This window comes from Phocoena phocoena, chromosome 8, assembly GCF_963924675.1.
Source record: "Phocoena phocoena chromosome 8, mPhoPho1.1, whole genome shotgun sequence".
NCBI classification, from domain to species: Eukaryota; Metazoa; Chordata; class Mammalia; order Artiodactyla; family Phocoenidae; genus Phocoena; species Phocoena phocoena.
Window position 1 is genome coordinate 79,683,045 of NC_089226.1, and position 27,631 is coordinate 79,710,675.

General features: G+C 41.9%; 1 protein-coding gene across 2 annotated transcripts in view; it reads right to left on the minus strand.

Annotated features, from left to right (window-relative positions):
* Positions 1–22,951, minus strand: part of LGR4 (leucine rich repeat containing G protein-coupled receptor 4) — a 95,442-nt gene extending 72,491 nt beyond the window's left edge. The window contains exon 1 of one of the 2 annotated variants that reach the window (XM_065881827.1): positions 22,237–22,951. In XM_065881827.1, the coding sequence (XP_065737899.1) occupies positions 22,237–22,421 (185 nt within the window). In that variant the 5' untranslated portion in view covers positions 22,422–22,951. The remainder of the gene's footprint in view (positions 1–22,236) is intronic. The other variant, XM_065881828.1, reaches the window with a different exon arrangement.
* Between the last annotated feature and the right edge of the window lie 4,680 nt (positions 22,952–27,631).

A 27,631-nucleotide genomic window follows, 5' to 3' on the forward strand; every position in this document is an offset into this window, starting at 1 on the left:
CAGATAAAAATGAAGACCTAAAGTCTTACTGAAGAAAAGCACAGCTGACCCTGTGCCCCAAGCCGCACCTCCTGCCCCATCATCTAAGAGTGTATGTATCGGAGGAGGGTGGTTCCTGAGAGCTGATCTCTGTGCCCCTCCCCCAGCTCCACCCCATTATTACATGTTAGTTTAATATCAAGGCTCATGGGAGATTCCTCCCAAGTTACATTCCTATTACAGAAAGCTTGAGTGGCCGAAGTCTGAACTAATGAGTAGGTGGTCTCTGAGACTCATTTGTCCCACCTAAGTAGCCTATGTATCAAAATAGCTTGAGATCCAGGCAACACCACTCCATCTTCCACTAATTACTCTGCAACTTTAACAAGAGGGGAGGGGGGGCAGAGGTGAGGAGTTACTAAAATTAAAATAGGGAAAAGTTGAAGCAGCTTACAAATATGCATATTAACAAATATCTTATATAACTTTAATGCTGGAATCTCATACCTAAAAAGCTGTTTAAAAATGAGTACATATATGTATTACACACACACACACACACACACACACACACACACACACACATAGATGTGATTTTTAAAAAGAGAACGGTGGAACAGCTAGAACATGAAAATCACCCTTTCATGATAAATTCCAGGGCATATTCATAACAGGAGTCAGACAGATTTTGTTTTCCACCACATAGTTCTATAAAAATAAACTGTCATCACAACATCCTTGTGGTAGTAAAAGGCCATATTTGCCTGCAGTTAAATCTAACAGCAGCTGCTCTATGGAAAAAGACCGCCCAATAATTGGCTTCTTTCACCTCTGTTAATCACGAACAAAAGTGTCATTCAGTTTCAAAATGGACAAAATGCTCCAATGGATGGTCAGCTAGCTGAGCCAATGGGGTGGAATAACAATAACCCTGTAGCATTTTCCTTTTTCCTTTTGTTTGGTCTTTCAAAGCCCTTAATTAAGACCTGCACAAAGCACCCCTACAGGCCTTTTTCAATGAGGCATTACACGCCTGTTTTCTTGTATTTAAAGAAAAAAAATAGCAGGGATTTTCTGAGACACATTAAACAGAATACACAATTTCCATTTATTTGCAACTGAAATACTGTTAAAATTTTAGAGCTTAAATATTATCATCAGTAACAAAGCAAGTTCTTTGCATGGCAGGCTTGGGGAGTGGAGGCTGAAGGAGGGGTTGTTTAGAAGGGGGTGGGTGGAAAGCAGGATCAGAAGTGCTGTGCAACCATTTCTCCAGAAATACAACTGTTAGCAGACCTCATTTAGAAAGATCTAGACTGGGCTCCTAAACCTTTCATTAGCTTCACATATACACACTGAAAGAAACAGCCAAACTCAAGAGGTATTCTTAAAGCCAACAGCTAGACAAGAGACAAAAAATTGGAATTGAAACTGCTTCTTACAAACTCCTTAAAAATCACAGAGAAAAAGATAAAACATTTTTACAGTTAAGCAATTTCTATAAGAACTTTGTGCAGTTCTATAATTCATGTCTGCCCTTTTTTTCCCCCCCATCTTGGCTTTAAACAAAGCTTCACATATTATAGTGGATAAGAATCAGAATGTCTAGCTTTTTAAAATCTCCATAGCCTAATTAACTTTTCATTATTCAATTTTCTTTTTGCACAACCTAAAAAAGGCCGTTGTGTTCATTTTTAAACGCTCTGAAATATAATCTTTCCGGGTTGGAGACTGTTCTGAAAATACCTAGTCCTGCCCATAATTTGTTCCTCCCTCCCCCTCTCACAAATATCCTGAGTGACAGCTTAATGTGACAGCTTTCTTGACACAATTCACTGAAGGGGAGTGGCAGGTAGGGTTCTTGGAGAACAAATACCTAACAAAGCCATCATTCTGGGGAGTTACTTCCAAACTGTCAATCCGATCCATCAAGTAGAATGTGCTCCACTATTCTCTTGTAAATGTGCTTATTTCAAACAGGGCAGAACTCAGGCAGCTGCCCCGCAGAAGACTAAATGACCCAGCTCAAATGTCACCTCTGCTGCGAAGCCTTCCAGCTCCCCAAGGCAGAGCAAGTTCCCTTCCTCTCTGCTCCCACAGCCCTTTGTTCATCCCTCCTGATGGCACTCCCACGCTGTATTTTATTTGTGTTTATGTCTGTCTTCTCCACCAAACCAGATCACCCGTGGACACTTGTGAGCCAGCGTGGTAGAGTGGAGGAGGGCACAAGCTCTGGAGTAAGACTGCTGGGTTCAAATCCTGGTTAGAGATTATTAACATACGACCTTGAACATGTTACGTAAGCATTCTGTGCCTCAGTGTTCTGAGCTTAAAATGGGGATAAAGAATACCTTTCTTATACATTTCCTGTGATGATCAAGTGAACTTGCAGATGTGAGGCTCTCCACACAATGCCTGGCACACGTAGGAGCTTGATCAATGTTAAAACAGGAAACATCATCCTTATCTTCCCTCCTCCCCCCATGAAGACAGTAGCATGGCTGGAACAAGAGGCACACACTCGATGTTCATGGAATAAACTTTTGCTAAGCATATTAATTTACTAATAAAATGTCCATTTCCAAAGGCAATTTTTCCAGGTCTTTCAGTGTATTCAACATTTACGAGTGTGTTACGTGCAAGGCACAAATATAGGCAAGGGAAGAGCTAAAGCAATGCTAAGCGAGACTTGATTCCTGCCCTCGTGGAGCTTATAAGCAATTCTGAGCATGAGGCATCTGGAAATATATGTCTGTAGTATTAATGGCTGAAGTTATGCCTGATACGAGTTTTCTCAACAGTGCACATATTACATCGTAAAGTATTTCAGAGACTTATGTACAACAACGTGTCTCATTTTGCTAAAGAAACAGCAAGTAAGAGAGTTTAAGGATGTTATATTTCAGATACTCCAGTGAAGTCTGTAATTCTTACGAATCCTCATGCTAATACTAATATAGCACGTGCACTGGCTCCAGGGCCACAGCTTATCCTATGACAAGAGTCATTGCTCTCTGGAGCCCTGGAAGAGTCAAAACTACTTAGGAATGAAATTTAAAGATTTGGGTCATGAACAAATGTGTACCAAATTATTGTTTCCATTAAGCTCTTTTCAAAGACTTTACTGTTAAATATAGAATCACTTGTTTAAATGTTGCAATTCTAGGAAGAGCTACTTTAATGAAATCATTGCTAATTAAAAACCATTGTTAAATTAAAATAAATCATGCAGTGTTTTAGTTGTTCTCTAGTTGAAAAGAAGGTTATGGAAACAAAATGATTTTGCTACACATTTGCCCACGATACAGTTCCTTTTGTCATAAAACACTAACTTCATGAGAGTGAATAAATTCATGAAACCTACCAATAAATATTTGCCTTTGACAATGTCAGGCAGATTTACTGCATCCCATTCTCTTTAGAGAAGAGTAATATCTGAGGAATAGAAATTAACTCCATAAACCAGCCATTGGAGCAAGCCCCCTGCAGGCAGGCAGGGGCACTGCCTCTTCCCTCTTCTGTCACCAGCGAACATCTCTCACTCTCTCATGGATATTGCAAATTCAAACAAAACAAAACACCATGATAAATTTTGGTGCTTTTCTTATTTTTCCATGGAGGTATGCAAATGGAGGGGGAAAACTCACCTAGTTGACAATATCTGACGATCAGTTACCTAAACTCTAATAATAAATCAAACTGTCGAGTCTTATTGTCTTCATCTAAGAGCAAGTGGTGTCCAGCATCTTAACACTGCCCAGATATTTACTGTCTGTCTGTACAATAATCAATGCCTATTTAAATATAATGAATCCTTAAAGCATCCCTGAGAGTTTAAAATGAATAGTATTGAATTTATTATATTATCAGGATAATTAAAGTTTAGCAGAAATCTATCTTAATCATTGTATGAAATTTTGAAAATATTTGTGAGCAAAATTCTGTTACTTGAGATGCTACTTACAGAAATCAAATGGCAAATGTCTATACTATTTTAAACTCTCAAAGTATTCTAGAACACATATTGCAAGAGAGCTTCAATTTTCTGCCATGCTTCCTGACCACTTCTTTAACAATTGTAACGGCTTTATTAGCTATTCAGTAAGTATTCCTTCGATTTACTCCTATGTTAGCAAAATGAGCTGGTTCTCCTAACAACAGATCATTTAAGGCAAAAATGTCTCGTAAGCATGAAAATTGAAATTGTTTATGTATACAAAAAACACCTCCGTTAAAAACATCTTTAGGGCTTCCCTGGTGGCGCAGTGGTTGAGAGTCCGCCTGCCGATGCGGGGGACACGGGTTCGTGCCCCAGTCCGGGAGGATCCCACGTGCCGCGGAGCGGCTGGGCCCGTGAGCCATGGCCGCTGAGCCTGCGCGTCCGGAGCCTGTGCTCCGCAACGGGAGAGGCCACAACCGTGAGAGGCCCGCGTACCGCCAAAACAAACACATGTTTAACTAATGAAATAAATGTGATATTCTATTTTCTAAGACTGTACCCTGACCCAAAACAGCCTGGCCTACAAGCTACAAGCATTTTTATTGTAGAATAGCCAATGACCCTATGAAGCCACTGTTATTCTAGACCTTTTCTGAGAGAAATGGAGCAGTTAATATTGTTTAAGGAAATGGGAAGGGATAGAATTTTGAAGCTGGGTGACAGGGGCCTGGGGAGGAAAGTTCTGAAACTATGCTGCCCCCACCAAAATGACACTGAACAGTTTAGGTCTTATAAAGCGTCTATAGGAGGCACGGGCATATTACTCTACTTGAAACAAAGCCCTGGGTAGAATTAATACTTTCAATTTCTCCTGGTGGAATATTTTCAATTCCTCGGAGCAATGAGACACTTTCAATTCCACAAACTTCCACCTGGGAAATGAAACAGAACTTCCTGCAATGTTGTGGCTGTGAAATTTAAAAAAAAAAAAAAAACAATACTCTCATGGAAAATTTTTCTCGCATCTCCATGCCATGCTTTAGGGCTCTAGATGCAACTAAACTCATCTTAAAAACTAAACAAACTGAAACAAAGACATCTCTTTGCCAACCCCTCATAAGCCTCTCAGTTGCCTCCCGCAGGTCTGAGCCTCATCTTGACGATGATCCGTTACCTAATGATCTCTATACTTTGACTATGACAACATGTGACTGCCTTACAAAAACATTTCTTAAAAGTACTCAAGTAAAAGTACTTGCTTTTAAGAGTCTAATCTTATTTTTGAAGTTGGCGTAATTGTTCACTTAAAATAAGGAGATATTAACTTGAAAAGAGAGACTATACAGAGAATTACTTAGTACCATTTAGTCATGAACTTCTCTGCCTGCAACTTCAGACCAATGCATCGCACCACTGCTCTGATGAAGAGCATCCACTGGGCACATCACGCAAGAACTGAGGCCTAAGTCACTATGTCAAAGGTATAAATTATGGTCCTAAGACAGCTCCAGGCACTGCTGAGCTTGGAATTGCTTGCTGAGCAGCCATGTTGTTCCAAACAAACTCAATGCTTAAGAGGCTAAAGGGCAGTGGAGGCAATTATTGGAAGGAAATTTCTCACTAGGCCAGAAAGGAATAATTAAGCCTTTGCATGCTAAATCACATCACTGGGGTTAACAATGAAGTAATCAAGTGTAAATGGTGGCAAAGCCTATCTATAGGACTCATGAAAGGAAATTAAGGTTGTGGGTACTCTAAACTATTGTTGCTTAAATACCACAAAAATTAGTCCTGAAAACTTCATTCACTTATCCTCTCTTTATCCAAATGTGTGTGCTTTTGGTGGGAGGCAAGAAATTGGTTAATCCAGCAATTAAGGCAAATATACTGAATCATCCGAAGTAAAACACCACTCAGCTACTAATTCACAGGCAGAGATCCAACACAATTCCCCACACTACTTAGACTGGACCAAGTGCTCAGTAATGAAGAAGACGCACATGGGATTTATTCAAATATATGGCTAAAAACATTTAAGTGATAAACCTAATGCACACTTTATATATTACATTTTCTATGCCGCAGGGTGTAGAAGAGAATTCACACACACACACACACACACACACACACACACACACACACACAGAGCTAGGTGGGATGTGGGGAGACAAATGCGGGGAGAAACATGGAGGACACACACATCATCTCCAACAACTGCTCAGTAGCAGTTAAAACTGGTTTAGGAATTCCCCGGCGGTCCAGTGGTTAGGACTCTGTGCTTCCACTGCAGGGGGCACAGGCTCAATCCCTGGTTAGGGAACTAAGATCCGGCATGCTGTGCAGCGTGGCCAAAAAAATAAAAATAAAACTGGTTAAGCTCTAAAGGGAGCAAAATAATGCGGGCCTGACAGTTAAAAGGTCTAGATTCGACTTGGGCTTTGCAACCTCGGGTTATTATCTCACCTCAGAAACAGAGTTTCCTCGTCATATTTCAGGAGTGAGACCAAGAGTAAGATTTCTACTAAGATTTCTCAAGACTCTAAACTGATCTGGTGTAGTAGTTGTTGTTGTTGGAAATAATTTAAGACTCAGCAAAAGTTGCAAAAATGGTGCAGAGTTCCTATGCATCCTTCACCCAGCTTTCCCAATGGCAACATCTGACATGATCAGAATACATTTGCTAAACCAGGAAATTTACTTTGGTACAACATTATTATCTTAAACTACAGACCCTACTCAGATTCCACAACTTTTTATATGCACTCCTTTTTTTTTAAACCACACGTACGAATTCATATGATCACCACTGCAGTCAGGATAAGGAACTGCTCCCTCACCACAAAAAAAACAAAAACATGGGCATATTACTCTACTTGAAACAAAGCCCTGGATAGAATGAATACTTTCAATTCCTCCTGGCAGAGTATTTTCAATTCCTTGCAGAAAATAGACACTTTCAATTCCACACACTTGGAAAATGAAATAGAATCTCCCATAATGTTGTGTTTGTGAAATAAAAAAATACTCTCAAGGAAAACTCTGCTCTCACCTCTATTCCTCGCTTTAGGGCGCTAGGTGCAACTACAACTTTGTCAAAAACTAAACGAAATAAAACAGACTTTTCTTTGCCATCACTGCCCCATCACTCCCTCCTGCTACCTCTTTAGAGTCTCACTGTCCTCCTATCTCTAACCCTAGCAACCACTAACCTGTTCTCCATCACTATAATTTTGTCATGTCTAGAGTGTTTTAATGGAATCACCAGCATATGTAACCTCTTGAGATTGGCTTTTTCACCCAGCGTAATACCCTTGAGAGTTATCCATGCTGCTGCATGTATCAATAGTTGGTTATCTTACTGCTGTGTAGCAGGCCACTGTACTGATATACCAGTTTATTATGGCATGTGGATTTTCAACTTTTTATGTTTTAACTAAATTATAATTATGGGATGGGGAGGAACTTTTAAAACCTTGCTTTGCCATTGCTTAAGATGGGTTCATACTCCAAGAGATACTGATTCTCTTAATTGGTGATTACCTTAATCACTCCAAGATTCAAGGCTTCCCTGACAACCCTACTTAAATAGTGAGCCCCCTTCATCCTGCTTTATTTTTCTCGACAGCACTTAGTATTACCTGATCTTATATGTTTATTGTGTTTATTATTTTACTGTCTACCACCACCTCTACTGCACCCCATGCCAGGTAAGTTACATGAGGGCAGGGACGCTGTCAGATATCATCAGGTGGGACTTCCCCGGTGGCACAGTCATTAAGAATCTGCCTGTCAAAGTAGGGAACAGGGGTTTGATCCGTGGTCCGGGAAGATCCCACATTCCTTGGAGCAACTAAGCCCGTTCACCACAACTACTGAGCCTGCACTCTATAGCCTGCGAGCCACAACTACAGAGCCCATGTGCCACAACAACTGAAAGCCCATGCCCTACAGCCCGTGCTCCACAACAAGAGAAGCTACCGCAATGAGAAGGCTGTGCACCACAACGAAGAGTAGCCCCCGCTTGCCACAACTAGAGAGAAAAGCCCGCACACAGCAACAAAGACCCAACACAGCCCCCAAAATTAATTAATTAATTTAATTATTTTTTTAAAAGATATCATCAGTTATATGTGTCCCCCCAGCACCAAGAACAGTTCTTAATACTTAATAAACGTGTTGAACAAATTAACTTTTAAAATAATGACTTACTATCTTTTTTTTTTTTTTTTTTTGCGGTACGCGGGCCTCTCACTGCCGCGGCCTCTCCCGCCGCGGAGCACAGGCTCCGGACGCGCAGGCCCAGCGGCCATGGCTCACGGGCCCAGCCACTCCGCGCCATGGGGGATCTTCCCGGACCGGGCACGAACCCACGTCCCCCCCATCGCAAGCGGACTCCCAACCACTGCGCCACCAGGGAAGCCCATGACTTACTATCTTAATAAGAGTTGAAAGACTACTGAGTCCATGAACCATTATACCAATATTAGTAGCTTTCAGAAAATAGCTTGAACTGATAAAATTATTTGCACAAAACCTTTTTATTCACCTCTACAAATTAACTACCTCCTATTATACAATTTCAGTAAAGTACTGGGTCCTGAAAGACTGGACAATAGACAAGGAAGAAGTATAGGAAATCTTACCATCTGACAAGCATAAGCCATAAGCAACATGAGTCAAAAGTCTCATTAAATATTAAAGGTTTACGTAATCAAAGAAAGGACCATCTACTCTGATAATGTGCTTCCTCCTGCTTTGTTTTGTCAACATACTCTGGAGGGCTACCAATGGTGCTGAGCAACTCATACAACTAAATGTAACTGGATTTCTTCCATGTTAAATGGAGAATGTGAGCCAGATCAACTGTCTTCTACCAGCTCTTAAAAGAAGTGAACTTTTAAGAAAGGAAAGCAAGTCAGAAAAATATTAGCAAAATTTTGGTTATGATTTATGTAGCTGAAATGCTGAACAAATAATAAATAGATATCAGGTCTCTAAACATGTACCTGTAAATATATGTATGGATATTTAAAGATACATATGTATGTATTTATATATTTATTGGGGACATATGTATGTAAATATAGCCTCTTTGGTGCATGGTCCATACCACACACAAAACTTTTGGTACCACTGCACCAGAGACCTTTAAGATTTAGAAGGGTCCAAATCTACATTCTAAGGAGCTGAGAACACTTCAAGCAGAGCACAGACAGATTTAACCTCTCCAAAACTAATTCCTCATCTATAAAACAAGCAGTTCATGATATCCACCATACACAAGATAGATAAACACCTGAATCTAGGAAGAGCACTAAAGGACACTGTCATACAACCCACTCAACCAAGGAACCCTGGTCTGAAAAAACAAGATCCAACACCCCATCCACAAAACCTCATTTATTACCTGTATGCCCTCACACCCTGGGGTTTCTCCATCTCTAAAATGGAGAATAAAAGCATGTGCTTTAGAGGGCTGATGGGAGTATTAAATAGATAATGCATGCAAAGGCACTTCACCTAGTACCTGGTACTCAGTGACATTTATGATTTTTAGCATCTATGTTCATAACAAGATGAGGATGATGGTTTATCTGAACGGCAAGACAGACCATGAAGAGGCTCTTCATGACAAAGAATGCAACTTAAGTGAAATAAAACAGCAAAATGCTTCCAGAAGAAGATAACCTGTAGAGTTACCAGGTAAATGACTCTCCATGATGGGACTGGCACATTCAAAATCAAAACTGTGGTCACAGATTCAGTCATGAACAGCCCTGCTGCTAAAGGAAAGTGCACATAGATTGAAACAGGAACCCATCCAGTCTGTAAAATATTAACAGCTTAATAAACATCAGCTCACCATCCAAAAACACAGTATTCAAGTCAACTGAAGAGTACCAGCTAAATTAATACCAAGTTGACTCCATGAAATGCCTTGGGGGGAAAAAAAGGCTCATGGGTGATTCACTTTTATGCTGACTTCCCTATAAAAACATCTTCAACAAGAGAGGCAGGAAATTCCAGTGAGTGAAAGGGGGCAACTATATGGAAACCATCATACTGCACACTTTGCTTTTTAATTTACTTCAGTGTTTTGGTTTAAAGAAGCACATTCAGAAATTTGCTCCTTAAGAAACAAAAAGTGAGTATGCTAACGGATCTGATCCTCATATACCATCCAACCGAATTCCAGAAAAGAAAAAGCAAGCTAAAAGGCACACAACTGATATTTACTTTCCTGACACAGAAAAACACTATTAACGTAGGAAATGATGTGAAAGCTTTCAAGGAGATCAAGTCAGAGACCTTTTAAAAAATTCTGCTAGAAATAAAAGATAACTTAATTTTACCCAGTAAATTGATTTTTGAACGTAAGTTACTCCTAAATCAAGGCACAGTACCCCACTATATGCACACATATATTGATACATGTGTATGCTTTTTCGGGATGCTTTATTTTCAGTTCGGATTTTTTTCCCTGTAGTAACCTGTCGCTTCTCACCATTTCATTTGTCACTTTAACCTTATCCTCTTCTGAAACTGTCAGCTCTCCATGCTAACTACAGAATGGACAAATACCGAACACCAACTACCACCCACTAACTGGGATGTCATCACAAGTTACCTAACCCTTTCCAATCTTTGTTTGCTTAGCTGTAAAATGGAAAACATGCCATGTGTAACATGCCAAACACACAAGTAGGCCTAGCAATTCCTCACCAAATTTCCATTTTTTTGAATCAGACTTTCCAAACACAAACACACTAACAATTCAAAGCTTTTTCACTGTCAGCAAAATGCTCCACATTGGTATCACTTCTACACGAGTCCTTCAGGCATCATGGTTAACTGCCAGGTATCAAAAAGAAGGCTGGGGCTTCCCTGGTGGCGCAGTGGTTGAGAGTCCGCCTGCCGATGCAGGGGACGCGGGTTCGTGCCCCGGTCCAGGAAGATCCCACATGCTGCGGAGCAGCTGGGCCCGTGAGCCATGGCCGCTGAGCCTGCGCGTCCGGAGCCTGTGCTCCGCAACGGGAGAGGCCACAGCAGTGAGAGGCCCGCGTACCACAAAAAAAAAAAAAACGAATATTACACATTGACCTACACAACAACATGGTAGAATCTCAAAAGCATTATGGTAAGTAAAAGAAGCTAGGCACAAGACTACAGTCTGTTACTTTCCATTTATGTGACATTCTGGTAAATGGAAAACAATATAAGAGACCCAAGGTAGAACACAGATCATCAGTTGCCAGGGACCAAGGGTGGGGAGAGAGGCTGAATACAAAGGGCACAGGGGGGAGTGATGGAAATGTACTAGATCTCGACAATGGTGGTGGTTAAACTCCTATACACATTTCAAAACTGTACACTTAAAAGGGTGAATTTTTAAGATTGAGAGGTTTAAGGGAGTTCTCCCTATGAATCAGTAGTTATAAAGGTCAGTTAAGTAGTCAAAGAAGGAAGATGGAGCATTGGAGATTATACGAGTTATTTTAGAAAGCACATATGGAGTCAATAACAGAAAGTGAGGGGCTCAAATAGGCTCATTCGTGAACAACTGTATAACCAAAACGTTTTAAAATGTAACCGTACAAATTTAAAGGAAATCTACCTATAATCAAGAACTACAAAAGGAGTTACTCTTATATGAAAATGTGAGAGGCAGTAATGTCTATTAGCATGTTGTTTTACAGCGAATGTTCAGTAATGATACCAAGAACCATCAGAAATACCTTCTAGATGAGATGCATATACACATTTAAATATTTGGCTATATCTGGGACAAAACAGGAGCTCACTTCCTTTTCAAGCAATCATCTACTCCTGTCAAAACCAGCCCGCATGTCTAAGAAACAACAGAACTAGAAATTCAGGCTAGGGTAACTTAAGCGTTGGAAAGGACCCTGATGAAATGTATGTCATTATTTCCTCCGCCAAAGTCATGAATCTTCTTATCTTTGGTGTCATAGGGTTGTTTTTTTTTTTTTCCTTCTCCTTCTGGAATGCCACCTCAGCCAGGGTGGTGCCAAGGGCAAATTCCTTTAATGCAGAAAAAGACCTGAAGAAAAACAGCAGTTGATTTACCCCTCTGTTCCACGTTCTTGGCCCTCTCCTGCCACACCTGCTGACAAGCCTCCACACTGTGGATTCAGATGCCACAAAGCAAAGCCGTTAATGCTAGCTGAACTGAAACCAAGTCCCCAGTAGAAGCTGGTGCTACGCAACAGAAGCCTTAAAGGTCAATGTGGCAGGGCTTGGCTAGCATGAGAATGATCAACTGACCTCCTTCTGCAGACTGAAAGGAAGATAAACATAAAGGCAGACAGTCCTAAAGGTACGTTTTATCGGGAATCAAGCATCCTTGTCCCCAACTTGTGTATCCATCAAACACATGACACATATCAAACTTGGGAGCACAGCCTCGAAACGTCCTGTATACACACACACACACACACACACACACACACACACACACACAAATTCCCTTTGGTGAAATAACTGATCAAGCAGGAAACCCCACCATGGAAGCAGGTCATACAAACTTAATTCAAATTGATATTAGAAACTGGCTTATCCAAAACACAAGATTTCCTTTCCACAGAATGTAACAGGGCTTTGGAAAACACAGTCTGATTGCTAACAGCAGGGCCTGTGGTTAGCACACAAACTTGCCAACCTACCATGAAGGATGAAGCCTTCTGCTGCATGCCCTCACAGCCCCAGACTGTTTGCAAAGGGCAGGAATGAAATATTCCATATGTTTTCTTTGTCAGTGACATGGCTATTGAAAGCAAGGCCATGGTAGTCTCCCTGCTGAGGGACTGGGTCAAGCTATTCATGTGTAACCAGGCAGATGTCAAGATGGTAATGGGAAAAACATCTCAAACATTTTTTTTTTTTTTTTTTTTAAGAAAGAGACCCAGGGTAGAAAATGCATGACTGTATCTGAAACACTCAACCAATCTAAATAGGTCCTGAGCACTCTTGCATGTTAGCAGCTACTCTGAATTTACAATTCATTTTCAAATCAGAGCTGAATCAAAACCCAGAAAAGTTCTCAAGCGTTCTGAGAAAGATTTAACTGTGCTTACCAAGAATGTCATATAACTTTTGAGAAATATGAAAGATTTTAAAGAAAGGATTTTAGTTCTAAAGTTACTTCAAGGATAATAAGCTTTTCTTTATCCACAAAACACAAGCATTGATTGGTCTCAAATGTAAAGAAAATACACAGGTATCCAATAACCAGTATAATATCATTTTCGAAGTACTTGAAACAAAAAGTTCTCCCATAATCTGCATATTGCTAGAAACAAGGTGATATGAAGAAACAAGAACTCAGCTAAATTGTCAAACCTGAGCTAATCTTATCCATCCCCAACATGGAAAGTGATGAGAAACCGCTGGGCACTCACTGGCATGAGGCTTCTTAAAGAGTTAAGCGTTGTCTCATGAAAATCCTCAGTGTTCCAAAGTCTGGAAGTAGAAAATTATTATCTAAAGATCACACTGACACTGTCTAAGGTCACATGCCCGTTTGCTGTGAGGAGAAACAATGTGTTCCCCTATTAGGGGAGCGCCCTTCAACTTGACCAGCCATCTCAGGGAAGCAATGCCCAGTCAGAGACCAAGGCAAGAAAGCATGATTTCCTCCAAGCTCTCTCCTCTAGAGAAACTGTAACTCCCCACCACTAGGCTTTCTTGTTAGAAAGGGAGTAGCACCACCTGTAAGAAGGAATCTTGATAAAACCATATGCATTACTCTTTCTCCACCAGGATCTTTATGGTTTTCTGAATGAAAAGTCTACCAGATGAAGAGCCTTTTTTCCATTAGCACAAGGGCTCACTGTGAAGTCTCCAACAGGCTATAAACCTGATATACATTCAAAGAACCAGAGAAATAGGGTTTAGAATTTTAAATCTAAGTGACTTAACGGGGTAACACACGTAGACAATTGCTTAGTCACTCCCCAAAGAAATGAAAACATAATGTAATGGGTCCTTGCCATCACTCAAACAGGTCATGCTAAAGTTTCCTACATGTGACCCTTAAAGATAAAGCCAAGTGACCTCTTCTTGCAGATGGAAAAGACAATGTCCAAAGGGATTAAGTGATACCTTCAAGCACACAGATTTAGGACCTCAGGGGTCTTGATTCCGTGGGCCACACTCTCAAAAATAAAACAACTTCTGAAGTCCTGTTCATAAAAATAGGCGCATAAAAAGAAGACTGGAGAGTAGATAGTGACATAAAAAGCTGGATTATGCGACCACGGACTCAAAATGACCTTGGAGAGAACAGAAGGCCAACAAGAAAAAATTTTCTTTCTTACAAAGTTAAGAAAACATTAAGATTTTAAGACAAACCCCACTAATCAAATGAGATGAACTAGCAGTAGCACAGAATGGATGAAAACTGGGATTATGATAAACTGCTAAGTATCAGTTAGTAAATCCATGTGTAATCTTTTAAAACATGATACTAAAATGTTAAATGCATTGAATACTCCTTTCTTAACTCTGATCAAATTGTATGAGAATTCTGTACATGCTTGATGTGAGATAAGGAGAGCCTGAAGAGGACCCAAGGGGCAATGATCGGATTCGGAAAATGCAAAAGCTGGATTTAGCGCCTAAAACAGAGAAGCGTGTGAACAGTCTTCAAGAACATTAAGAAACCTAAAGGTTAATCAACAGTATTTGCCTTCTCTCCCCTCACCTCCATAGGAGTTGCTAGACTTCGGGATAGAGTTCCTAAGGTGTAAGTAAGGTATTCAAGACAGAGAATAGTGTTGATTCTCTGGAGATTCTCAGGCAAAAAAAGAAGCACCCTGAGATGGCTTCCACACACGGGAAGGGTGACAACGTAGATCACAGTGGTGGCAACCACAGGTCTCCTCTCTACTGAGAAAATCTAGTCTGCCAAGCCCTTCTTGTATTATCCATACTAGTCGTATATTTTCTCTAAGGGCCTCTTAGCATGAAGCTTACCCTGTAGGGAAATGGGAAAAAGCAGAAGTTAAACAGCATCATAGCCCAGTCCCCAGAGTTTTAGAGAGAAGACTGCCAACTCGGAAGCATACCTCCTACCCTGCACTTCCCAACAAGAAACGTGAATAAGAATGAGATTTCTAATGGCCATCTATCTACCTCCCTAGGAAAACAGCTCTAATCAACCTCTTCAGGGGAGTCTGGAGGTCACCACTTGCATTCAGTTATGCTGCGGCTTATACTGAGAGCTCCACGTGGGCAGTCAGAGCCCGGGCGGAGTGGGCAAGTGGGATCCCAAGCAATCCTAGGTGCATTCCTCAGCCATGCTTCCCACAGAGCCAAGGGAAAGGCGCCATCTCCCTGCCAAAGTTAGGTCACTCTACTCGGGAGGGGAAATTCCCCCAGAGAAAACTTTAAAAATGTACAGGGAACAGGGAAAATCTAACTCATGATTTTTCTGGATACCACGCTCTGAAATCTGACTCAAAGAGCAAAAATATTCTGTTGCCAGTGTGCACTGAGATTTTCATTCTTTTAATGGTCAATTTTGTATTTAAAACTTTGTTTAAAAAAAGGGGGGACTGCATTCTCCTAGTGTAAAAATAGAGGGGGGGAAAAAAACTAGCTCAAGGGGCTTACATAACTTTTTACTTATCTTGACTCGGAATCCTTAAATACAAATGAAATATGAAGGATAAAGGGTCATTAGATATCCCGTAATATATTAAATATGCTTTCCCCACACATGTTTTCTCACTAGCACAGACAACAGACTAGCCCGGGATCTAAACGTATACCCAGTCTTGGCCCAGCTGCCTCCCAAAATATCTATGGTTTACATTTCCTTACAAGGATATTCTTATATTCTTAATGGGCCAACGTGTTGCCACAGAGGCTTGGTTCAGTGCTTTTCCCATAAGATCTTTCATTACAGAAAAGCTAAGAGAACTACCAAAATATGTATTTTTTAAATGTTCATTTCTGAAGCCTACACTCTTAGATGGGCATTCCTGAACCCCAATCACTTGCATCTAAAATAAGAGATGCAAAATGCAAAATGACAATTCTTGCTGTAGACTTACTGCAGGGGCAGAGGGGGACCTGGCTGGCATGCTTTTTTGACTATTAAAATATGTAACAGTATCAAAACGGGCTTTAGAGACTAAAAACAACCACCCATTCAGAGTTTTAACTGCCTGTACATGACACAGAATATTTCTATATTTCTACAAATATATATATATTTGTATATTTCTATACGAAGTTTAATAACAAATATTTGTCTATGGGTGGGTGAATCCAGAGTATACTACTACATAATTACATCTTGCCATTTAAAGGGGGTATTTGAGTAGTAACTTGCTCAAGTCTTTAGAAAGCTGAGATGTTACTAAATGTATATGAACTATAAAATCATTTCTAAACTTAATTTTGTACTCACCCAATTTCAGACAACAGAGCCGATACCCAGCCTACAGTTTGTTCACCAAGTGTTGAGACACAAAAGAAATGTCTAGAAAGGCAGACAAATTACTCATTGTGTAAGAGTACTGATTTGCTAAATGCCCTAGTTTTTTTTCTTCACTGACAGAATTTAAAACTAAAGCATTTTATTATCCTCAACGAATCTTTCGAAAAACTACACTTCACTGAACAAAACTGGGGACAAAGTTATCCATGTCCTTGTATATACAGGAAAACAAGCTTTGGGCATTGCCCAAAACTTGAAGGCTTCAGGAGGCAATTAAAGAGCAATCTAGATAATACATTTCTAAAGACAAAACCATGAACCCTCATTTAAAAATAATTAAAAGCAAAGCTGTCTGATCAAGTTACATTAGTTACGTTTCTCGGAGTTTAAGGCACATTGGGCAGGGTTTAACCTGTAACCCAGGTATACTGATAAATATTGTGCTTTTATGGAAACTTCTATCTTTTTTATAGAGAAAAAGTGGGAAACGGTCTTAGAAAAATTTCAATGAGTCACCAAAGGATTCTTACAACTTCACTTGCTTGATAGTCTACACAGATTCAGAGAGATTCAAAGCAATGAGAGCCATTAGTCACCAATATGCATTATTTCCTGACAAGAAAAATGGAAATAAAAGGATAAGCACAACCAAGGAGACCAAAGACCAAAATCCAAACTTGCAGGCTGTCAGTGCTTTCCGCCATTATAAAGATGACTAAAATAAGAATTTGAGAGATAACCTGACAGAGGCCAAGAAAACGCCCAAACTTGCCTGGATCCACCTACTAGTACAGAACTTTGATCTTCCCTAAGAGATTAAGTTGTCAAATGTTACCTTACGATTCACGTAAGAGCCAAGTGCCTGGACATTAAATGCTTGTGATACCATAACTGTCATTAGCATTTAGCTGGACTGAAAATCATAAAATATTAGTGGTTACCACAAGCCTTCAGGAGCCTCGAATGAGAATCACTGGTTTAAATCCTGGGTAGAGCTCAGACCACACCCAGCACATTGTTGCCTTCTGAGGCAGGTTCCCCATGCATACATTCCAGTAGAGGTGGACAATTGGGGAAGTTTCCTGGGTCAGGGAGGGATTTCAGGATTGAGACACCTACACTACACTTAACACAACACAGAGGATGGGACAAACGTATGGGGAAAAAAATCGAATTAAATAGAAAGAAAACTTTTGGCAGTAAGAGTTGTTTACTTCCTTGTTCTCAGGTGAAGAAGCCAAGGCCCTGAAGGGTTAAGTGTGTCACCACCTCAAGGTCACTCGTGTGATTTATTGACAGATCTGGAAACCAGCTCTCCATATTCCCAGCAGAATGCTCTTTCTTCTCTTGTTTAAAGAGAACCCAGCAGTTCACTAGTTTGTAAAATAAACGACCTGTACCTAAAGATGTTCATATATTGGCCTTGTTTAGAACAAAGTTCCCTGGTATATAACACAAATACTTCTCTAGAAAGACACACCGAAGAAAATAAGCTAACAGTGAAATTTACAGACAGTAACTTAGACATCAAAATATCAAAACTCGACCATCAAAAAAGGTATAAACATTTAGCCACTGATTACTGACCTGCCAGGGAATACAACTGACACTGGAGGAAACATAAGAAAATACTTTCAAATAATACTATTAAAAGAAAGGTGCTTGGAGTCATGAAAAAAAGTACACCTTAGGGAAGAATCTGAGATGATGCTTCCCAAAGAAGAAAAAGCAACAGATTATTTTTTAAAATCCTTCAAAGCCCCTCAGGTAACCATCAGTTCTATATAGAAAGCTTGCTAACCTGCCCGTGTACAAGATACACACACTGTGAAGGCTGCAGAGATTATAACTAATTATATGGAAGTGAGGACGTTGAGTAACTTTTTGTACAGTATCCAAATTACTGAAACAGAGTGATTTTAGTTTCCAAGTGTGAAGCCATACCAACAGGAAACAAGCGGGGCTATTCTACCCCAGCAAAGCGCCTTAGCTAGTCATGCATTCTGTAACAAGTCTCCATGGCAAATTTCCTAACACACACTTCTAAACACAAAGAACTCCTCCTCCAAGTGAGAGGCAATAAATAGGCTTGTGCAACTTCAACTAGATGGATATTCAGATACTTCTGGGATCTTTTCACGAGAGTAGTCGATCGCTATCATCACCTTGCCATCCTAAAACTGTGTAAGAATTATAAATCATAGAATGTCTGGAAGCTACAAGCAGCCTTACATAGAATCTAGTGAATCCAATGACTTCATTTTCCAAATGAAGAAACTGTCACCAAAAAAAAAAAAAAAAAAAAAAGGTAGAATGACTCACCCAAGGCCACACAATTACTCAGGGGCATGGTGAGGGCTCAGACCTACCACCCTCCCCACAAAGCCACAGAAACAGCCTTTATAATCCTAAAACTATGCACCAGACATAACCTAGCATGCGGAAATTTGTAACCCCCGTCTACAAGTCTCAAATTTTGTGACAGTAACACACAAACCAGAGGACACACGTTCACTATTCCCTCCCCACCACCACCATGACTTCACCCTTTTCTCTCTCAATCAAGAATCTTGGAATGCAGGTGATTAAGAGGGACCTTATTAGCTCTAATGGGGAATAAACTTGAACCCTTCTGATTAAAAATACACTTCAGAATTTTAATACTAGTCAGAGTACTTCCTTTAAAACACCTCGGGGTGAAATGTGACAAGCCAGTGCACTGTGACACAGGATCGGGAACTGCCACTGCAAAATATAAATAAGCACTACAGGTGCAGCAAGCTCTGTGAACACGGGAATCCCATCAACAACACTGAGGATTACATCTGACTCTGCCCCCAGACTCAGATAAAGCAGCTTTCAGCAGGAAACAGACACTGTCAGGCTGAACAAGTTTAAACGAGCCTAAAGGAGAAAAAGCAGGTATCCTCTCTCTGGGTTCTCAGATCTGGACAAAAAGCTAAATGCTGAGAATGCGGAGTTTGGCAATCCCGCGTGGGAATGAGGGCTGAATTCCAAGCCCCAATCCTGCCCCTCACTGTGGCCTTAAGTCCTTATTTATTCACTGAAGCATTAAGCGCTTCCTTTGTACCGGACTCTGGACTCCAAGTTGAGTAAAATAAAATCCCTGCTCTGTCAACGAGGAGTCCCAATGTGGGATGTGTACACACCTGAGTGAGGTGAAGGTAAGACACCATTGAGGAATGACAAGAAAATAACTTTGATTAATAATTAGTCTCACCTTTTTGACTTCTATTTTTGTGATTATCATTTTATGTATAACTAAACAGGCACTGGTGCTCATGCTCCAGAAATTAGAAATCAGTGGATCAGAGTTTGGGAACCATGGATGTAGTTCCTTGGTGTGTACCTGTGTTCCACCAAAGCTGTGATGGGACAGCAAATCAGAAGTACTTGCAAAGAGACCTTGGGTGATTCCAAGGTGTCTTATAAGATCAACTGGAGTGGGCAGATCACAACACCCGCCCCTCTTCAACAGGGCTTTTGAGATCACTGGTTTCCCAAAATGCAAATACACTGCCCTTGAAAGGCCCTTTACAAGGGCTCGTCATTATAACATATACTTTTATTTATTTGCAGTATGCGGGCCTGTCACTGCTGTAGCCTCTCCCGTTGCGGAGCACAGGCTCCGGATGTGCAGGCTCAGCGGCCATGGCTCACGGGCCCAGCCGCTCTGTGGCATGTGGGATCTTCCCGGACCGGGGCACGAACCCGTGTCCCCTGCATCAGCAGGCGGACTCTCAACCACTGCGCCACCAGGGAAGCCCTATAACATATACTTTTAAAGGTGAAATGAAGAGTGTTCAAGTGAAATAAGGAGTTATCAGGAGGTACAACTACTCTACAGGTCACGAAGGGAAAAAGAAAATATAACACATTTGCCCACCACCACAGCTCAGAAAGTGCTATGATGATGCTAGTTTAGGCAATCTGATCTGGACTGGTACCAATTATTTATCTGTTTCCCAAGCCACGAACAGTCACTTATGTAAGGCTCAATGTTGAGAATATAGCATTTCACTACCTTTGGTGAATTCTAAAGAAAGATGCCTGATGCTCTATAGCAAGGAGTGTGCTCTCATAAAAATAAAAATTTCGTCGTGGTTTTTAGGTACTAATGTAAAACAGCCCTCTTCCTTATAGGGCAAGTCTACACATTAAAACTCAAGGAATCTGCTAAACAAGGTCTTTTCAACTGGTCAAAATAGTAAAAGTATACTTTTCTCTCTTGGACCTGAAAGAGGTTTCAGGGAAAGCCACCTCTCCTGAATGAATTCCCTAAAAGTATGAAGAGGTCTTGGGGGAAAACAACAGCCCCTTCCCCTCTACCCAGTCTTCTTTCCCTTACTTCTCCCCACTCCCACCCAAACGTTCCCACGTAGGGTACCTTTGTGGGCAAATTGCTCGTCACTGGAAAGTTAACTTTTTTTTACTGAAAAGTTAAATTTCACCATATTGAAGGAAAATGACTTCAAATGTGTAACTAAAACCTGAGAAAAGGGGGAAAAAAAAAGAGAAGGGGGGCTGGCGGCCAAAGAATGAGACAGGTTCCAAGTGGCCACAAGACTCAAAAAAACCCCACTGGCAGAGGGCAAGCAGAACACCTCCCACCAGCCACCTGGAAACAGGACCGCTCTGGCCTGCACAGAAAGGATCTCTTCACGGGGTCTGTTATTCCTTTCACACTGTCTATTTCTAAGAGGTCCCTCTCAGCAGCTGTAAGGTAAAAGGAAATTCCCTTTACCCAAGGCCTCTCAGAACCCCTTCCTCTCTCAAACAGTTCTTTCACTGCCCTTGATTTAATCTGGCCGCACAGCACAGCAAGGCAGGACAGGAGCATACACCAAACCCTGCACGCAGTTACCCTATTCTTTCTCTACTGGTGCCATCTGCCAACACCACAGCCAACACCTATTTCAGAGTCTTCGTTTCTAAAGCGAATGTCTAAAGCTCTCCGTCCCCGTTTGTGGAGGGGGGTTTTGGAAGTCAGAACCATCTGAGTGACTTTCCCAACCTCAGGCAGCTCAAAAGAAAAGTTCTACTGGTTAAGGAACAGCAGAAAACTGCTCCCTTTCGGGACAGGCAGAGCTTATGCTCTGGAACTTTCATTTTCCTCCAATATCCTGTACTTCAGGTCAGCATTCCTTCTTTAAAAGGCCTTGCTGGGTAAAAGTATTTCACCCAGAGAAACCTGCAATTTCCCCCCCCCCGCCCCCTTCTCCGTTGTTTTCGCCCGGTTTCCCTGCGAGCTCCAGAACCCCAGGCGTTTGCTGGTGAGTCCGGAGTGGAACTGGACTGAGGTGCCAGGTCGCTCCCACCCCTGCCCCCCGCCCCGGACAGGGCCAAATGGGAAGGCCATTCGCCCAGACTGCGGTACAGGTGTTTTCTTCTCCCCACATGCCAGAACCCAGGAGGCTCCAGGTGCTTCCCCACGAAAATTGCCTCGGTCTCAGACTCAGGCCAAGTTCTAGCCGCCCTCACTCCCGCCGCCTGCAAAACTCTTGCCAGCTGAGCAGGGGCCCGCGGGAGAAGAGAAAGTCTCGTGAAAAGGCTGCCAGGGGCAAGTGTTTCCAGATTCCTCCTTCCTCCTCGGCCCCACATGCACTTGGGAGTTGGGGGAGGGTGGTGGTGATCGTGCCCGAAAAGTCTGGGAAAAAGAGCTACACGGGTCTCGGACCCGGACTGGCAAAGCTTGTGAAGCTCGCGGCGCTGGAGCGGGTGCCAAGGAGGTGACGGCGCCCCCCTCCTCGGGACACTGGGGATGGAGTGGGATCTGCCACTGGCTCCGCCCCCCGGAACCCCCTCCGGCGCCCCCTCCGCCCGCACTCACAGCGCTTGGGTGAAGGCGCTGAGCCCCTCGGGCACGGCCGTCAGCCCCTTCCCGGAGCAGTCCACCCGACGGTCGCCGTCGCAGCTGCAGGGCGCCGCGCAGAGAGGCGGCGCCGCGCCGCTCGGCTCGGCCGAGCCGCGCAGCCCCAGGGCGAGGAAGCAGAGCAGCCCCAGCGGGCCCGGCATTGCTGCGGCCGCCTCCAGCGCCGGCCTCTCCCGCGGCGCCGCGCCTTCGGCGCGCCTCTGGCGCCCTCCGACGCCCCCCGCCGCCCTGGGCGGCAGGCCTGCGGGCTGGGCCGGGGGCTCTCCTCTCTCTGCAGTCGCGGGGGCTCGGCCCCTTCAACAGTCCGCGGCAGCAGCAGCGCAGGGACGCGGCGCTCCGGAGTTTCGCCCTACCCGCTGCTCCATGGAAGCGCAGAGGCAGCCCCGTTCCTCCAGCGGCTCAGGCCAGCCGGCCGGGCCGGGCGCAGCTGCAGGGGCCGCGCTCTGCCATCGCACACGCCTCCCGGTCCCCGGCCTCCCGCCGCAGCCGCTCTTCAAGGTTGAGGAGCGCAGCCTTCAGCCATGCCGGCCCCTCGCCACAGTCCCCCGCCCGGCTCTCGCACAAACACCCGGGCTCTTTCTCGCTCTCTCGCAGCCGCAGCTCAATCTCCTCCCGTCCTTTTCCCTTCTAGGGTTGCATGCTCGGGTTCCCAAGCCCCCAGCCGCTGGGTTATGCAAATCACTTAGGTACATGCAAAACTAACCCGTCTCCTGGAGCGCCATTGGCCGGGGGAGGTCTCGAGCTCATTACTATGCAAAGAGAGGAGCCGCCATTGGCCGAGAGTGGGACCAGAGGGGCGTGGTAATCGGGCGTGAGTGACAAGGTGGTGGTGATGGTGGTGGTTCGCGGCAAAAATCCCTGCCTTGGCTCGATTTGCGTGGCAGGTTGTGGATCGAGGGTGGAAGCATCCGAAGACTTTAGAATCTGGGTTTTCCCTCCCCCACTCGTCGTCTTCTCTCTGCAGAAATTGGATCTCCTAAATTGGATGACCTGAAAAGTAGAACTTGCCTCCAGCATTAAGTTTCAAATGACTCTCCACTGTTCCAAATGGCGAGGACTTTGGGAGCTGTGCAAATGGAAGAAAGATTTTGAAGAGGAGAGAAAAGGTTTCTCTTAATCTGACATAAATATTTGAGTTTTAGCTATATACTAAATTAAAACTGTGTACCCCCCATCCCCCAAGCGCCTCTCACTTCAACTGACATCTTTATACCTACCTTGATATGCACTTGATAGCTAAGTCTTAGCAATTAGCCATCCACCATACAGAGTTTTGGTGACCACAACTCAGATCGCTTTCTCATCTACTTTAAAATCCTAGAATACAGGAATCTTGTTAGGGTTAAAGGAGGTGATGTTTCTGAACACTGGGCAATTTCTCCAGACAGCTTTTGCTGTCATTTGAGTTCTAGGTAACTACCCTTGAGAAGCCAGCAGCAACTTTAGTGTTAGGTAATTATCAGCATTCCTTCCTCTTCTGGACTTTTGTGGCTTAATAGACCCCACGTTATTGTTACCATTGTTTGTACCAAATACTGCTTTATGGGCACCTCCTTTCTTGCTTTCCACTGTGCCTTTGGGTTATTTTACTCTATTTTGAAGACATTGCCATGAATACTTTAAATTAAGGCAGGCTGGGTTAAAAATGTCACTGTCATCAAGTTGATTACTCATGTCATGTAAGTAAAATTAAAGAAAATGGAAATAAGTTGATGCAGACCCAAGGAGTTTAAAATGAAAATTTTCCATCATATTTACATTCAGGAGTTTATTTTAAAAATAATGCCCAGTTGGGCACATGACTAACATACAATAAATTTATCCACACGCTTGAGAGTCAAATAAATACAGATATGCCTTGACTTTAAGTTTTAGGAATGACCTATTTCCTCTAATTGTAGGTTCGAAAGAGAAATTAAAGGTAGGTGGACAACCCTACCTTTTATAGATAAGAAATCTCAAGTTTGCAGATGCTGTGCTCTGCCCAAGATCATCACAGAACAACTCCTGGGCTCCTGGTTCCTTGTATGTTGCCCTTGGAGGCTTCCCTAAATTGGTTTCCATTGTCTAAATCATTTCCATTATTTTCTAGCAACTCTCATGAGCAAGTGAAGAGAAAATTGTTAATTTCATTTCTTTATTTGATTCCTTTAACGTCTCTCTTTCGTAACAACACTGGAAGATGACAGAATTTCTCTTGCCAAGGTATCACTATCTTCTGCTGTTTTTTTTTAATAATTATATATTATACTGATTGATTTTAATTTGTCCAAATAATTCATTTCCTTTCTTTTAAAGTAGGGGTTTTTAAACTTTAGTTAGCATAAGAATCACATGCAAAGCTTGATTAAAACTGCAAAGTGTCTTAAAAGCCTTAGAGCCTCGAAATCAGCATTTTGATACATGTCAAGTGAAAGTGAGACAGGTGGTCCTTGAACCACACTTCGGGAACTTTATTCTTTGCTTCCAAGGAATAAGATCTTAGGGCTGGCAACTTAGATGAAAGGAGAGATTTGGATTGTGGAAAAAGGAGAGATGTAGATTTTATTGCAGAATAAAATCCTATTATCTAGGAGATGAAGAAGATAAGAAAGGAGGATTCAAATTTGCAGCTTGTCCAAGACGACAAAATATCAGGAACAAAGGACTTGGGCAGAGAAAAAAAGAGGTAAGATATGCTAAAGTTTTAGTAGTTCTGGTAGTTGCTACATTATACATGTTTTGCTTTAAAGATAAGCTGGCCAATTAGTCTTCACTTCTTGGATTAAGATGCCCCAAGAGAGGAAAAAAACCGCTGATTTTTAAGATACTATCCCAGACAACTAGAGAAAAATGATCAGCTCTTATATAACCCTTAAGGACCTAGAAAGATATCTGGATGAACCAGAATTTGATGGCAAACAAGTAATAAACTTAGTAGAGACTCTGCCTCCAGACTGGTTCCTCCTTCTAGTTTTTCATGGCCATGGATGAGTAAATGGATAGCATCCACAGGCTGGATAAGAGGAAGCGGAGCCTAGCTACAGTGCCTCTGCATTGCAGGGTACTTTTGGGCAACAAAGGAGGCACACCCTTCGAGTGATGTTCACCTTGGGGCTTTTGTGCAAAGGGCACAGGGCATGTTGACTCGTGGACAAGCTGGATTTTGTCCAACTCACACCCTCACCCAGACATTCTTATAAATATAGAGCCTACACAAGTGTATGAAGAAGCCGTACCTGCAAGCTGCTCCATTAAGGAAACAAAACCTGGGAGATTGTGAAGGTTCTTCAGTAGTGCTGTAATAACTGGATTATAAGTCCTCGAATGTACAGAATTTCACCTTTTATAAAGTAACTCCAATTTACAATACAATAGAACAAAAATCTGAGTTCACAGCAATCAGCTTAAGAAATAGAATGTTACAAATGTAGTTGAAGTTCCCTTTGTACCTCTCCCCAATCATATTCCTTTCCTTCTTTCTCTCTCTGAGAAGTAAGACCTTTCCTAAACTTCATAATTAATGCCCGTGCATATTTTCATGCTTTTTGTGTGGGTGCATCCCTAAACAATATATATTATTGTTTTGCATATATAAAAAATATCAATCTGTATTCTTTTGCAACTTGGTTTCTTCATTCAGCCTGTGAGCTTTATCCATGTTCATGAAATATGTGCTATTGTTAATTCATTTTCCTTACTACATAGTATTCTGTTTAAAGAATATACTCAGTATTTATTTATCCATTCTATGAATATGAAACTTATTTGTATTTTTTCTAATAACGCTATCATGAATATTCTTGTACATGTCTCCCTTATATATGCCAAGAGATTCTCTAAAAGGTATTTCCTTTATACACATGTGTGTGTGTGTGTGTGTGTGTGTGTGTGTGTGTGTCTAGGAGTGGAATGGCCAGGTCATAGACTATGTACACTCACTGCTATTGGATGTCAAATTGCTTTCAAAAGCGACTGTACTTATTTGTGCTTCCTTCAGCAGAAAATAAGAAACCCCATTACCCTACATCCTACCAATACCAATATTGTGAGACTTAAATATTTGTGAATCTGATGCACCTGGAATGAAATCAAAGTGTAGTTGAAATTTGAATTTCCCTGATTACAACTGCATATTCTCATGTATTTACTGGGCATTTAGTGTGCTCTTCTATGCATTGCCTATTCATTTCCTCTGCCTATTTGTTTTCTGTTGGGTTGTTTATATTTGTTTTTCTTGTTTAGGGCCAGAGAGTAAAATTTGGAGTTTTGTGGACCACATGGTCTCTGTCATAACTATTCAACTCTGCCATTGTAGCAAGAAATAAATGATACATAAACAAATAGATGTGGCTGTGTTCCAATAAAACTTTTTTGGCAAAAACATATGTTGGACTAGTTCTGGCCCGTGGGCCATATAGTTTCCCACCCGTTTTATAGGTGCTAATCCTTTATTGAAATCTAATTATTCTTTGAAAACCATTTGTAGGATTATGTAAAATTCAGAAGGACATGCCTCAAAGGTAACCATCTTTCCTTGCATGTTGACAGCAAGCACTTTTAAACTTCTGGTCTCCATGGTGAGCTCATGCTGAAGGTTATACTGCAGAATAAGCCCCAAAGAATCTGTTGCAAGCTTAAACACGCCTCTCTTTCTAGAATGAATGGTGTCGAAGTTATCCTGGGCACTTAGGGTTTATCATACCTCCCATCCAAAAGACACCCCAAATATTTGACCTGATGCAATCACACGACCGGTGAATAATAGCTATTGACTTTATGAAAGCATCCATGCCAAACCCGCCACCTCAAGTTAGAAGCCATATACATATATTAAAAATACGTATGTATCTATACATATACATACATATATATGGGTATTTGTATGTACATATACATACATAAACATTTCAAAACATAATAGGTTCAGGAAATAAAGAAAGAATATCACGTCTAATCCCTACCCATCAGACATCTGATATGTATCCACTCTAGCAACTGAGTCCTCAAGATAAATGCTCTTGTTTCTGTGCTCTGATGCCTCCACATTTGCATCTGGGGCTTTGGGCTGGAGGAGCTCCCACACTGGGCCCAGAGGCTTGCAGTCTTAGTGTTTCACTCACTTGTCCTTTTCTTCTGACTCTCAGTGTCTGTATAGTGGTCCTATTTTGCACAGGAGATAGCATCTATTTTTTAGGGATAATTTAACATAACAATGATTTTTGAAGCACACAAAAAAATAACAATATGAAGTTGTTGAAAAATTAAAAATATCTTTTTAAGCTACACAAGTGGTCAAGTTTGGGCTTCTGGGCCTTCTTTCCTCTGCCATCTGTGTAGAACTGATGGACCTTTGGGATGTGAGGACTGACAG